Source organism: Gorilla gorilla, chromosome 4, assembly GCF_029281585.2.
Source record: "Gorilla gorilla gorilla isolate KB3781 chromosome 4, NHGRI_mGorGor1-v2.1_pri, whole genome shotgun sequence".
Taxonomy (NCBI): Eukaryota; Metazoa; Chordata; class Mammalia; order Primates; family Hominidae; genus Gorilla; species Gorilla gorilla.
Genome location: NC_073228.2, coordinates 64,380,839 through 64,393,835, shown reverse-complemented (window position 1 = coordinate 64,393,835; position 12,997 = coordinate 64,380,839). Strand labels below are relative to the sequence as shown.

The following is a 12,997-nucleotide window of genomic DNA, read 5'->3' as shown; positions in this document are numbered from 1 at the left end:
TGAGCCTGGGACTGGAGGTGGGAAGGATGGAGCTAAAGGGACTTTCACCTCTAACATGCCCCTCCCCGCCTCTGTGTGCTTACAGATCTGACACGGGCTGTGAATGCCCTGCCTCAGAACATGACTTCACAGATGTTCAGTGCCATTGCTGCGGTGACAGGCCAAGGACAGAACCCTAATGCCACCCCAGCCCAGTGGGCCTCCAGCCAGTATGGCTATGGCGGCAGTGGAGGCGGCAGCAGTGCTTACCACGTATGTGGCTTGGGGAGGAAGCTCCCTGTGTAGGGTGGGGCCCATAGACTGCCCTCTCGCATTGCCCGCAAGGGGCTTCACATGCACAGATGGGGCTGCCACGGCCTTGGTAACTGTCTCCAACAGCTATTTCTTGTCCTTAGGCCCATTTGAAGGGGAAGAGGGTAAGAGAGGGCATAACCTTTCCACGGGCCTTTGGGATCTTTGGAACCCGCAAGCCACCAGAAAGTTGACATGGTCAGGACCAGTGGGCACCACTGTGTGCTCGGTGCCGACCTGCAGGCTTCCCACTGCTGGTCAGAAGCACATACTCAGTGGAAGATCGTCTGGAAAGCTTTGCTGAGCCCACCCTTGCGCTTACCCAGAATTCACAGCAAGGCCAAACAAGCCCCACACCCATCCCTATTTAACTGTTCATGCCTCTCCAGGTATTCCCAACGCCAGCCCAGCAGCCAGTGGCCACACCACTAATGACCCCTAGCTACTCCTACACGACCCCAAGCCAGCCCATCACCACCCCTCAGTACCACCAGCTCCAGGCCAGCACCACCCCGCAGTCGGCCCAGGCCCAGCCCCAGCCCTCTTCCAGCTCCCGGCAACGGCAGCAGCAGCCAAAGTAAGTATCTGGATGGTGGCACAGTGCAGGTCAGTGGTAGGGGCAGGTGTTGTCAAGAGGCCGAAAGGCTTAGCAGAGGCAGGTGCTCTGGATCCTCTGAGGGCCCTGACCACATGATATGCCAGGAACACTAGTTTCTGGGTGAAGATGGAAGAGGGCAGTATGGCAGCCAGCTGCTGCTGTATCTGCCTCATCCCAGTAGAGGGGCTGCTGCCCATAGGTATGAGGTTCCTTTCTGCAAGGGTACAGTGATTGGTGGGAAGACTTCCTTCTAGCAAAGTCCCAATCTCAATTTTTCTTCCCCTCCCAGGTCCAACAGCCATGCAGCCATCGACTGGGGGAAAATGGCAGAGCAGTGGCTGCAGGAAAAGGAGGCAGAACGGCGGAAACAGAAGCAGCGGCTGACACCTCGGCCCTCCCCCAGCCCCATGATCGAAAGCACCCCCATGTCCATTGCTGGCGATGCCACCCCACTCCTGGACGAGATGGATCGGTAGGGGGCCTGCTCCTCGGACTCTGGTTACCTCTGAGGCTGGGAAAGGCCTGGCCGTCCACTGCCTCCCTCCCTGCCCCTCCTTTTATGTCCATAAAGTGGCGTGAAGTGACGTTCTCTTTGGTGGTCAACCCGGATGGGTGACAGGCTGGATGGCCTTGTGAACTTGAGCTCAGTGTATGCTAGGCAACAATTCTCCCGCTCCAGACCCTCACCGACCACCTGTCCTGGGACCAGGCTGGGAGGGGAGTGTGGCAGGGAGGAGGAAGAGGAAGGTGAGAATGAGTAGAACAGTTTTGTATTCTACTCCCTACAAGCCATTTTGAACTTCTGCCCTCACCAGACTCTGGGCTGTGACTGGGGCACCAAACTCAGCACATGAGTCTCCCCTAGCTCTCGTGGGGAGAGGGATGCTATTTATTCAGTTTGGGGCAGGAGGGAGAGGAGGGAAAGTATTTCTGACCCTGATGCCAACAGCCGGGTGGCTGTCCAAGCAGGATTGCAGGGGACACAGGGAAGCACTGCCCAGCCCCTGCCTGGCTGCCCTTTCCCCCCTGCTGCTGCCACCGCTTCCTGCCTGTCATTTGAATAAACAGTGTTTCTATTGAGCTCTTGCCAAACCCTCTCTCTCCAACTCTCCAGCTCTTTGAGGGGTGGCTTTCAAAGCAGTGTTTGGAGCTCCAAGGACTCCCCAACTCCCTCTTCTGATCCATCAGAGGCAAAGATTCATAGACTAGAGGCAGCTTCTGCATCAGACTGCCTGGGGCACATCCTTGCTCTACTTCCCAGCCGGGTGACCCTGTGCCAGTTCCTGCTGGCTTTCAGCTGGCTTTCTTACCTGTAACATGGAGATAGTGATACCTGCCTCATCAGCTGCTGTGAGGACCAAGGCAGCGTGTGCAAGCTCCTTGGCCCAACCCCTGGTACCTCGCAAATGTTACCCGGTACTATTACACCCACTCACCCACAGCACAGCTGCCCCATCCGCCCATGCCTGCTGGTCTTCTCTGGCACCCTGGAGAAAGGCCACAAGTAAACCTGGATTTCTCTCAACTTGAGCCTCTGCCGTTCATCTCTTCCCTTTTCCCAGCTGGGCCTTGGTCTCTCGCAAGCTCTCAGCAGTAAGGTGTTCCTGCCCCAGGATGGGGCCCTGCTCACCTGTTCCCCTCCAACACACTGGCCCTGGCCCTTTGTCCCTGCCCCACTGCATTTTTTGTTCTGAACTCCTGCCATCCCTGTTTCTGCACAAGGGCTTCGTCTCACAGCTCTGTGAGTCAATGCTGGGAGAGTGGGGCCTCTGGCTCCCTTTCCTTTGCTTGGGGCTCAGCAGAGAAGTCAGAAAAGGCCACTGCTGCCCAGACGTGGCACACTCCCTCCCCTTGTTTTTCTTCATCAAGATCTGGGGGAAGGGGCCAGCTCTGCCAGGAACTCAAGTCAGCTCCCTTCAGCACAAAAGGGCTATAAGGGAGGAGCTAGACCACCAGCTGGGAAGGTCAGTCTCTGGTAGTACCACGAGCACCTTCTGCAGAGCCACTTAGAGGAGGGAAAGGCCAGGCACAGTGGCACAGAGTGGGTTAAAAAGTTCCGTTTATTGGGGGTATCGCTGCAGACAGTACTGCCTGTCCCAGAAGTGGATTTCACACAGACCAGTCTCTCGCAGCAGAGAGGGGAAGCCCTCCTTCCCACCCCAGATACACTCTTCCACCTTGTCCTAGCAGGTAGGAAGAAATAGGGCTGTGCCCCTTCCTTTCCCTCCCACCTGCCTTCCCATGGGCTTCCTTTGTGAAAGCTGGATTGCCTTTGAGAAACCCCTGCAGCCCTGAGCCCACCCCTTGCCCTGCAAGAAATAGCCAGGTTGGAGGGAGAGAACAGCAGCAGAGGGCCAGCCACAGGCTCAATGGCATTTATTCTGCACCCTGACCACCCTGGCCTCAACTGAGGTTGGGGTTTGATCCTGGGGGAGATTTTCTCTTGTTTACCTTCCTGGCTTGTGAGGGCTTTGCCCCTGTCTTTTTGGCCTGGACTGTGTTCTTCTCTCTCTTCCTGGGCGATGATGATTCCACAATATCCTCGCTGGACAGTTCTCCCTGCCCCCAGCCATTGTAACTGTCCTCGCTCTCCAGCTCTTCCCGGCTTTCTGGGCTGGACTCGGACATCCTGGCCAGCTGTCTTGGGCTTAATGATCGGCTCACGTCTGGCGGGGAAGGCTCCAATTTAACCGGGCTTTTCTTCTTAGTCAACTGGCCTTTCTTGGCTTTTTTCTTCAGCTTTGCCTTCTCATCCATCTCCTCCTTGTCTTTCTCTTTTTCCTTTTTCTTTACCTTCTTGATCACCTTGCTGCCCTGACCCTTCCCTGTGGGGCTCTCAGAGCGCCAGATGGTGATGGGCGCTGTGGAGTCAGGGGTACCAGTGGCCATGCTGGTGCCTAGGTCAGGGGAGGCGGTGGCGGGCCCCACCTGCGTCCGGATGGGGGGCTTGCTTTCCTCCTCCTCCTCTTCCTCTTCTTCATTTAGATCATCTGCCCCACACTCATGGTAGAGTGGATGGTGGATCACTGCCACAGAGACAGGTCTGTAGCTTTTGCACCTGGGAGAAGGGACAACGGGGGAAGTTTGACAGAGAGTGGGGGGCAGTGCCCTGTAGAGGCCCCTTCCCCATCAGCCCACCGGGGCTCACTCACCAGCCATACTGGAATCGCTCCACATGCTCCTCCTCCGGTGTGAGCTCAAAGCAAGGGGACTCGATGACATGGGAGCAGGTTGGGCCCGCGCCCCGGGAGCTGCTGCTATCCTCTGAACAGTCCTTCAGCCTGCCACACATGGGACTCTCAGCCTGGCTCCCATCACTCCCCCAGGGACCCAGAGCCAGAAGCCTGAGGGACAGTGGGCTTCCGCTGGGCCTGCCTCAGGCCAACAGACCTCCTCCCCATTTGTCTTAGAGCAGAGCAAGGTGTGCAGAGCTGGGACTGGGCTGGCAGCACCAATTCAAAGCTGAAGAGGCAAACCAAAGGTTGAAGGGGAGACCACAATGAAAGTTCGGACCTGGCTCTGCCATGGGTCCCCCAAGGGGGCGGGCCCTCACCTAGAATTACAGTTGCAGTGGTTGACAGAGTGTAGGTACAGGCTGTGGCGGACACAGTCAGAGGCGAAAGGGTAGATGATGTGCCCAGTGCACTGCTTGTGTCTCCAGCAGCACTTGTCAGGCTCCTTGCAGTCACCTGAGGGGGCAGGAGTCTGGGTCATCAGTAGCAGCCGCAGACCTCTGGGTCTTCCCACAGCTCAAGCTAAAACCTCACCAAATTCACCTGCCACCACCAGCTGTCCACCCCAAGAAGTGTTTCTGCTTCAGTAGTAGTAACTTGGCCCCAGAGTAACCCCATGTCCCAGCAAAGTGTCTGGTTCCATGTCTGATACACAGGAGACCCTTACCAAGCCCCCTGCAGTCCTGTGATTCCCTGTTACTTCTGTCCTCTCCCTCCAGTGGGAGGCCTCCACCAGCTCCTGCCTGCCCCTCAACCAGGTGCCGACAATGAGTGGCAGCCCTGCTCCACAAGGCGCCTGGTAGGAGAAGGCCCTCCTGCTATGGCACCCCAGAGCCCCAGGAGCAGCAGAGCCGCAGCATCCTCAGTTCCTACACCTGCCCTGGCCCACGCTGATCTCTCACAGCCTGGCCAGGAGCTAAGGCCTGCATCATGCTCCTTAGCTTCTGACTCGTCCTTCCCTCCCCACTTCCCCCTCCTCCCTTCTCCTTCAAGCCCCTTTTTTTCTCCTGCCTGACACCTTTCTCACTCCCCTCCCTTCCCATGCCCCCTTCTTGATCCTTTCCCTGCTCTTCACTCAGCACCTTCCCACACTCTCCCCAGTCCCTAGAGCCCCAGGCTTTCGAATGACCCACCCCCAGCCTAAGCACCCTTTTAGGCAGCACAGAGACCACATCCCCTTTCCCAGGGCACAGGAAGAAGCTGCTGGGGTGAGAATTTGGGGTTAGGGAAAAGCCCTGGAGAAAGGCCTCCACCTCTGTTGCTCAGCTCAGTGCCAGTCCTGAAGACAGGAGTTTCCCCGGTCTACCACCACTGCCTCACCTCTGACACTGCCTAAGGCCCGGCTGTCCCCTCAGGCCTCTATCTCAAAGGTAAGCCCATGAGGCGACTGCGCCTCTCACAGCCCAGAATCTCACTCACCCGACAAAGGACAAGGGACCTTACCTCGGATTCCCCAGCACCCCTAGGGGAGGGAGGGAGCAGGCACTGGCTTGGGGTGCTGTGGCTGGATTACCCTCAAACAGGCCGAGGATTGTGCCTTTGCCAGCCCCCACGAGGAGTGGAACTAGGGTGAGACCTCATACCGGCCACCAGCCAGGAATGAGCCCAGGCTGTGGGTGTGAGTCCAAGTGGCCTCACAGTGCAGCAGCTTGGCCTGAGGCTTACCCACATTTCTTCCTCCTTCCCTTCCCCACACAAGGCTGTGAAGTCCTGGGTCCTCACTACACCGCTGACCCATGGGTGATCTGTGTCTCTCTTCTCCCCTCTTGTACCCTTTATCCCCCGGGAAGATGAGGAAGGCATGGGTATGTGGCAGGACCCTGAAACTTCACCACCACCTTGGCCTTCCTCAGCACGGCTGAGCTGGGCCAAAGGGCAGCATAGTGGCAAAGTGCCCTGAACTTGTAGTCAGGCCTAAGCCCAAGTCGTGGGTCTGTCACTTACTAGCCGGGTGGCTTAGGGCAAATTTCTTTACTTCTCTGAGCCTTTAATTTCCTCATCCACAAAATGGGATGGTGGTCATACCAATTTTGCAGGGTTGTTGGGCGGACTCAATTCACATATGTCAAAGATACTTATGTGCCATAAAGTTCTATATAAACGAATGGGGTGATTGCGGCCTTGAGAAAGGGGTCCCCTCTGGCATCTGTAGGGGATGGGTTGAGGATGGGGCAGCTTCAGGACCACACTTCCCTCCCTCCCTGCCTCAGGACCAAGCTTCCACCAGGTGTCAGCTTTCCGAGGTGAGGGGTGATGAGGATCCCCTGGGTCAAAGGTCTCCTGGACCCACCTTCAGAGAAGGTAGACACATCAGTGCTGGACGCCACACCAGCCAGCAGATGTCCTCTCTCCCAGCTGGGTAACCTGTTTACATCTGAGAGAGCATAGAGTGGCAGTGGTGGCAGCAGCCCCCTCCCTGTGCCATTTATTCACCAAACATACCCCGAGAAGCTCCACATGTCAGGCCCTCGCTGCATCCTGGAGATGCAGAGATTAAACAACAGTCCCTGCTCTTAAGGGGTTGCGGGGGGGTGGGGTGGTGAGGGGGAGGGGAGGGGGGAGGGGAGAGGGACACGAGAGGTTCATGACAGTAATGTGATGCAGATGCTGACAGGGAAATGGTAGCACAGGACAAGGGCCACCTACCAGGACTGGAAAGGAGGACTGGGGACTATGGAAGACTTCTTGGAAGGAGCATCACTAGAGTTAGTGATGAATAGGAGCCAGCCAGGGTCTAGGCAAGGAGGGACAGCTCCAGAAACTGTCCCAGGGTGTGTGGAGCCTGGACAGAGGATGACCCTAAGCAGACCTCCAACTGGGGTGGCAGCTCCCTCAGCCATTAGCAGCCACAAGACAGTCTGCCCCTTTGTCTTTCCTTCCCACAACTAGCTTTATCCCTTGAGGCACTGCACTTGAGGTCTGCTTAAGGAAGGGAAGCTGATTGCTTGGGGTCTTCAGCAAGCCTTCAGTGGCACTTGGTCATCCTCCTATAAGTCTCTGGTCAGCTCCTCCTGTTTTCCACAGCACGGCAAGTACTCAAAATTTGTTAAATGAACAAAAGAATGAATGAATGACTTTAAGCACTTCCTGGAAACTCCTGCAACCACTGTTTCTCTCAGCAGATAATTTCACCGCCATTATATGTGGACACTCCAACCCTCATCAACTTTGCTTGCCTGGGAAAAGTGTGTCCCTCCTTTCTCATGCCCAAAGCATCTATATTTTAGGTCCCAGCCAGAAGTGACACCTTCTCCTTCTTTACTGGCTTTTTTCCCCCCTTACAGGCTATAGACATCATAAAACAAAACACTCTGTCAATCCTGTTTCTCCTACCACTGCATATCCCCCTTTCAATCCAAATTGATTAACTCATTCAGAGGACATATGTTGGGTGGCTTCCCTCGGCACTAGAAAAGAGGCCCAGTCCCTACCTTCAATGAGCTCCGTGTCTTCACTTCTTTCTTCTCTTCCAGCCACCTGCAACATGGCAGCCATCCGCCCCCCAATCTGAATAGCTTTGGCAAAGGCCACCAGCAGTTTCCCAGTAGCCAAATCCAGTGGGCTTCTTATCTCATTTGACCCTGTTTTTTGTTTTGTTTTGTTTTTTGTTTTTCTTTGTTTTGTTTTGAGATTGAGTCTCGCTCTGTCGCCCAGGCTGGAGTGCAGTGGTGGGATCTCGGCTCACTGCACCCTCCGCCTCCCGGGTTCAAGCAATTCTCCTGCCTCAGCCTCCTGAGTAGCTGGGATTACAGGTGCACGCCACCACACCTGGCTAATTTTTGTATTTTTAGTAGAGACGGGGTTTCATCATGTTGGACAGGCTGGTCTCGAACTCCTGACCTTGTGATCCACCCTCGGCCTCCCAAAGTGTTGGGATTACAGGCGTGAGCCACTGCGCCCGGCCTCACTTGACCCTGTTGACCAATGAATCTCCTTCTTCTGCAAACTGTTCCTTGGGCTTCCATGGCAGACCTCATCTTTCTCTTCCTTCTCTAACCAGCTCTTTAGTTCTTCCCTGTCTCCTTTGCTGTCTCCTCTTGTTTTGTTGTATGCCTTAAATTGGTGATTACAAGAGTTCTGACTTGGTCACCTCCTCAGAAGGCTCTACAAAAGCATGTCCTGGATAACTTCATCAACTTCCATGTTTTCAACATCCACCAATGAAATGACATAAATCTGTAATCCCATCATTTTGGGAGTCTGGGCTGGGCACGGTGGCTCACGCCTGTAATCCCAGCTCTCAGAGAGGCAAGAGGCGGGAGGATAGCTTGAGCCCAGGAGTTCGAGATCTGCCTGGGCAATATAGCGAGACCCCGTTCTCCAGAAAAAGGGAAAAAAAAAAAAAAAAGACATTTTGGGAGGCTGAGGCGGGAAGATCACAAGTCCAGGAGTTCAAGACCAGCCTGGGCAACATGGCAAAACCCCATCTCTACAAAAAATACAAAAATTAGCTGGCTTAGTGGTGCACACCTGTAGTCCCAGCTACTCAGGAGGCTGAGGTGGGAGGATTACCTGAGCCCAGGGAGGTCGAGGCCCCAGTGAGCCGTGATCACGCCACTGCATTCCAGCCTGGGCAACAGAGTGAGACCCTGTCTCAACTAAAATATATGCCTTTGATTCTAAATCCCCACCACAGCCCCATTCTATGGATGAGAACACAGAAACTCAGAGAGGATAAGTAATTTGTGCAAAGATACATGTTAATAGACGGCAGAAGTAGGATTCAAACCCAGGTCTTCCTGGTTCCATAGCCTATGCTCTTTCAGCCCTGTCTACTTACTGTTGGCTGGGGACACACCCCTGTAAACAAAGGTCATTCTGTATGTGAAGCTCCACAGCCAAGCCTTCTTTTTTTTTTTTTTTTTTTTTGAGACGGAGTCTGGCTATGTTGCCCAGGCTGGAGTGCAGTGGCAGGATCTCGGATCACTGCAAGCTCCGCCTCCCGGGTTCACGCCATTCTCCTGCCTCAGCCTCCCGAGGAGCTGGGACTACAGACGTCCGCCACCATGCCCGGCTAATTTTACGTATTTTTAGTAGAGACAGGGTTTCACCGTGTTAGCCAGGATGGTCTCGATCTCCTGACCTCGTGATCCGCCCGCCTCAGCCTCCCAAAGTGCTGGGATTACAGGCGTGAGCCACCGCACCCGGCCCACAGCCAAGCCTTAAAACCACATTCTGCTTGAGTGAGCCGGCGAGGCAGAGGTTGCAGTGAGCTGAGAGAGCCACAGCACTCCAGCCTGGGCGACAGAGACTCTGTCTTATAAAATAAATCACGTTCAGCTCCATATCCAAAACCTGTCCTACCAGGCCGGGTGCAGTGGCTCATGCCTGTAATCTCAGAATTTTGAGGGGTCGAGGTGGGCGGATCACTTGAGGTCAGGAGTTTGAGACCAGCATGGTCAACATGGTGAAATCCCTTCTCTACTAAAAATCCAAAAATCGGCCAGGCGTGGTGGCACATACCTGTAGTCCCAGCTGCTCTGGAGGCCAAGGCATGAGAATCGCTTGAACCCCAGAAGTGTAGGTTGCAGTGATCCGATATCGTGCTACTGCACTCCAGTGTGGGCAGCAGAGTGAGACGGCGGGAAGGACAAGTGTTTTTTTGAGGCACAGTCACTTCCTACTGCACCTGCTTTTCAGCTCCAACACTACCAATTCCTCACCCTCTGGTTTTACTCAATCTGGACTCCACAGCCTCCCTTATCCACCCTGGACCCTAAAGTCATGCCACTGGGACCTCAGCCAGGGTGAGGAACCAAAACTCCTCTGCCTTGCTGTTTCAGGAGCCACCATGAAAGAGACACACATGGCCAGGCGCGGTGGCTCACGCCTGTAATCCCAGTACTTTGGGAGGCCGAGGTGGGCGGATCACGAGGTCAGGAGTTCAAGACCAGCCTGACCAACATGGTGAAACCCTGTCTCTACTAAAAATAAAAAAAATAGCTGGGCGTGGTGGCGCGCGCCTGTAATCCCAGCTACTCAGGAGGCTGAGGCAGGAGAATTGTTTGAACCCGGGAGGTGGAGTTTGCAGTGAGCCGATATTGCGCCACTGCACTCCAGCCTGGGCGACAGAGCGGGATTCCATCTCAAAAAAAAAAAAAAAAAAAAAAAAAAAAAAAAAAAAAAAGCACACATGCAGGGTCAGAGCCTGTTTACTCTCCACTCACTAGCTCCCCCAGAGCTCGGACACCCATCAGCTCTGTTTGTGAAGGAGACGAGGGGAGGAAGGACAAAGGGGGAGACGAATTTAGTAACTCTCTTCAGAGCTGAGAAAAGCAATCTGCTCTTTAGTTCCAGAGGACAGGAGGAGAGCTCTGACCAGCAGCAGTCCAGAGTTCCTGCAGCAGGAGTGACTGACAACACACACAATGAATGAGGAGGGTGATAGGGTGAAAGAAAGTGGGAGGCTTATGGCGTCTTTCCCCGTGAGGCGTTAATCGGCGCACAAAGGCCTAACTCAAAACTCACAGGTTATGCTCATCTGTACAGAATCCTCCCCGTCCTGCGGGGCCGAGGAGCTCTCCTCGACCTCGAGGCACTGGGGGTGGGCACCAGAGCAGCCGAAAGGAGTAGGGTGGGAAGGGAGGGAAGGAGTAGGGCGGGAAGGGAGGGAAGAAACTAGGAGAGGAAGGAGGGAAGAGGAGGAAGCAAGGGAGGGGCAGTGCGCCCGCGTCTCCTTGGAAATGCCTCTCTGGCCTCGCCGCCGCGGAGGTAATTGTGATGCCACGGGTGGAACCCTCAGTCTCCTTGGTCCACCCTCAGGGTCGATGGAACCGCCCGCTCCCGCCCCGGCGTCCGGGTGGGCGCTGGTCCACGGGCTCCAGCCAAGGCCGGCGCTTCAAGGGCAGCGGCCTGCGCCCGGTGCCACCCAGTCCGATAGCCGAGCGTTGCAGCTCTGGCTGGAGCCAGACTTCCCGCCCATCCCGCGGGCGACCCAGCAGGGCCTCAGGACCCCAGTCCTCAATCATTGGCCCGCGGCTCGACGCGAGCCCGCCCCCGGCCCTAGCTCCGCCCCGGCCCAGCACTGGGCCCCGCCTCTCTCGTTGGTTTGCCCGCCTCCCTCGTCGGTTTGCCGGCCTCCCGCGTGCGCCGCTCGGGGTCTCCAAGCCGGGCCGCGCCCTCTGTCCAGCCCCTGCCCAGCCCCTGCCCAGCCCCTGCCCCGCCCCTCTTACCGCGGCATCTGCTCTCATCCCACGAGCGGGCCTTGGGCTCGGTCTTTTCCTTAGTCCATCTTTCAATTGTGAGCGTCGTCCTGACCCACATCGCTCTCTGCCCAGGTCTTCGTCTCTAGAGGACTCTTGCGTGAAGTCCAACCCTGAGCCTCGGCCCGGCCGAGCCCTCGGCCCAGCCGTGAACTCCAGTCTCGGCTTCGCCCCCCCTAGCCCCTAACCCCGCCTCACGCTGGCGCAGCCCCCGCCGGCCTCCCCAACCCGGCTCCAGGCTGCGTAGTCTTCCCAGCTGGGTCTCAGCGTCAGCCGCGTTCTTCATCCGGGGCCTCCTGGCGCCTCCCAGGCCCCTCTTTATCTCAGACCTTAACCTTACAGGCCCAGCTCTCACCACCCATCTCTGGTTCCAGCTTGCAGTCCAAACCCCAGATTTTCACCCTGCCTCCAGATCGTAGCCCCAATTCTTAGTGTTACAACGAGCCTTGCCCCCAGCCCCATTCTTAGCCCCGCCCCGGCCATTCTCTAAACCGCACACTCCCGTCCCGCTCCCCGCCCCGCCGACCCTTGGGAACCCAGCCGCAGCCCCGCCTCTGCCCGCTGGCGAGAGAGCGAACCCCATCTCTACAAAAAATACAAAAATTAGCTAGCTTAGTGGTGCGCACTTGTAGTCCCAGCTACTCGGGAGGCTGAGATGGGAGGATCCCCTGAGCCCAGGGAGGTCCTGGCATCGCCATTTCCACTCCACCTTCCGGGCTTCGAGGTCCCTCCGCCTCTGGTGGAGCCCGGGCTTCCCCTCTCTCCGCCCACAGGCCTCTCCCAAGACCTAACTCCGGGCTGAGGACCTGATGTCGGCTCCCAGCCCCTGCGCCACCCCTCAGCGTTCCCCGCCCCTGGCCCCCAGGGGACACCCTATTCTAGAGACAATACTGCCCAATAGAGAGTCGTAAGCTTATCCTGATAGACAGTCTGGAGAACAGGGCAGGCTGCATTCGTAGGAACCTCATCCCAGTGACTCCCCTCACGCCCTCAGGTACAACATACACACTCTGCGCATGCATATATCACACACACACAAAATATACTCACCACACACAGACTAATACAACATGCACACGGAACACAGAACTCCCACACCCGGTGCAGCACAAACACCACATCTGGACTGTGGTGCTGGCTTCACACACATCTGTTAACAGGCAAGGCAAGGGTGAGGAGCCCAGTGCTGCGAGGGAACAGAAATGGAAAAAATAATCACAGGAGAGTGTGAAAAGAAGTTATTGCCATATCGACGACATTCCATGCACCACACACCTCCATTTCTCTTGGCACCAGCTTCCAAAGCCAGGATGAAGAGGAGGAGAAAGGATGGGGTCCACACCTTGTTTTCTCCACCATCATCCAGGGGCTCTGCTGCTGCTACTATTGCTCTGCCTGATCCCCACCTTCACTTTCCTCCAGACCCAAGTCCGCAGTGGGTAGGGCTGCTGCCCAGACCCTCCTTCCCGTGGTAGCTCTAGAGAGTCTAGGAACTGCGAGGGAGGGGAAGCCAGGAGAAGGGAAGTGTGCAGAAAAACCAACCATCCTGGTGAGAATGGAACCAGGAATGGAACAGACAGAGCACTTGGCAGCTGGGAGCCAGAATCTGCCTTCTAACTTGGACACCCCCTTAGCCTCCCAGGATGACACGAGGCCATAAGTCCTCCTTTGTT

The 12,997-nt window shown here is 56.1% G+C and overlaps 2 protein-coding genes across 12 annotated transcripts in view; one reads left to right on the top strand and one right to left on the bottom strand.

Moving 5' to 3' along the window:
- SUPT6H (SPT6 homolog, histone chaperone and transcription elongation factor) overlaps nt 1-1,969 on the top strand; it is a 40,127-nt gene extending 38,158 nt beyond the window's left edge. For both annotated transcript variants that reach the window (XM_004042004.5, XM_019026483.3), the window contains 3 exons: nt 86-252; nt 681-868; nt 1,179-1,969. In XM_004042004.5, coding sequence (XP_004042052.1) covers nt 86-252; nt 681-868; nt 1,179-1,365 — 542 coding nt within the window. In that variant the 3' untranslated portion in view covers nt 1,366-1,969. The remainder of the gene's footprint in view (nt 1-85; nt 253-680; nt 869-1,178) is intronic.
- Nucleotides 1,970-3,248: 1,279 nt separating this feature from the next.
- PROCA1 (protein interacting with cyclin A1) lies at nt 3,249-11,751 on the bottom strand. Of its 10 annotated transcripts, XM_055388667.2 has the most exons (6): nt 10,591-10,716; nt 7,554-8,175; nt 6,413-6,496; nt 4,443-4,578; nt 4,042-4,170; nt 3,249-3,947 (listed from the first exon to the last, which is right to left on the bottom strand). In XM_055388667.2, the coding sequence occupies exons 2-6, from the start codon at nt 7,615-7,617 to the stop codon at nt 3,293-3,295; spliced, it is 1,068 nt and encodes a 355-aa protein (XP_055244642.1). In that variant the 5' UTR covers nt 7,618-8,175; nt 10,591-10,716; the 3' UTR covers nt 3,249-3,292. The 10 variants fall into 10 exon arrangements, with proteins under 10 accessions (XP_055244642.1, XP_018882017.1, XP_018882022.1 ...); XM_019026472.3 differs by lacking the exons at nt 7,554-8,175; nt 10,591-10,716 and adding an exon at nt 11,295-11,751; XM_019026477.4 differs by lacking the exon at nt 7,554-8,175 and having other exon boundaries at nt 10,591-11,068.
- Between the last annotated feature and the right edge of the window lie 1,246 nt (nt 11,752-12,997).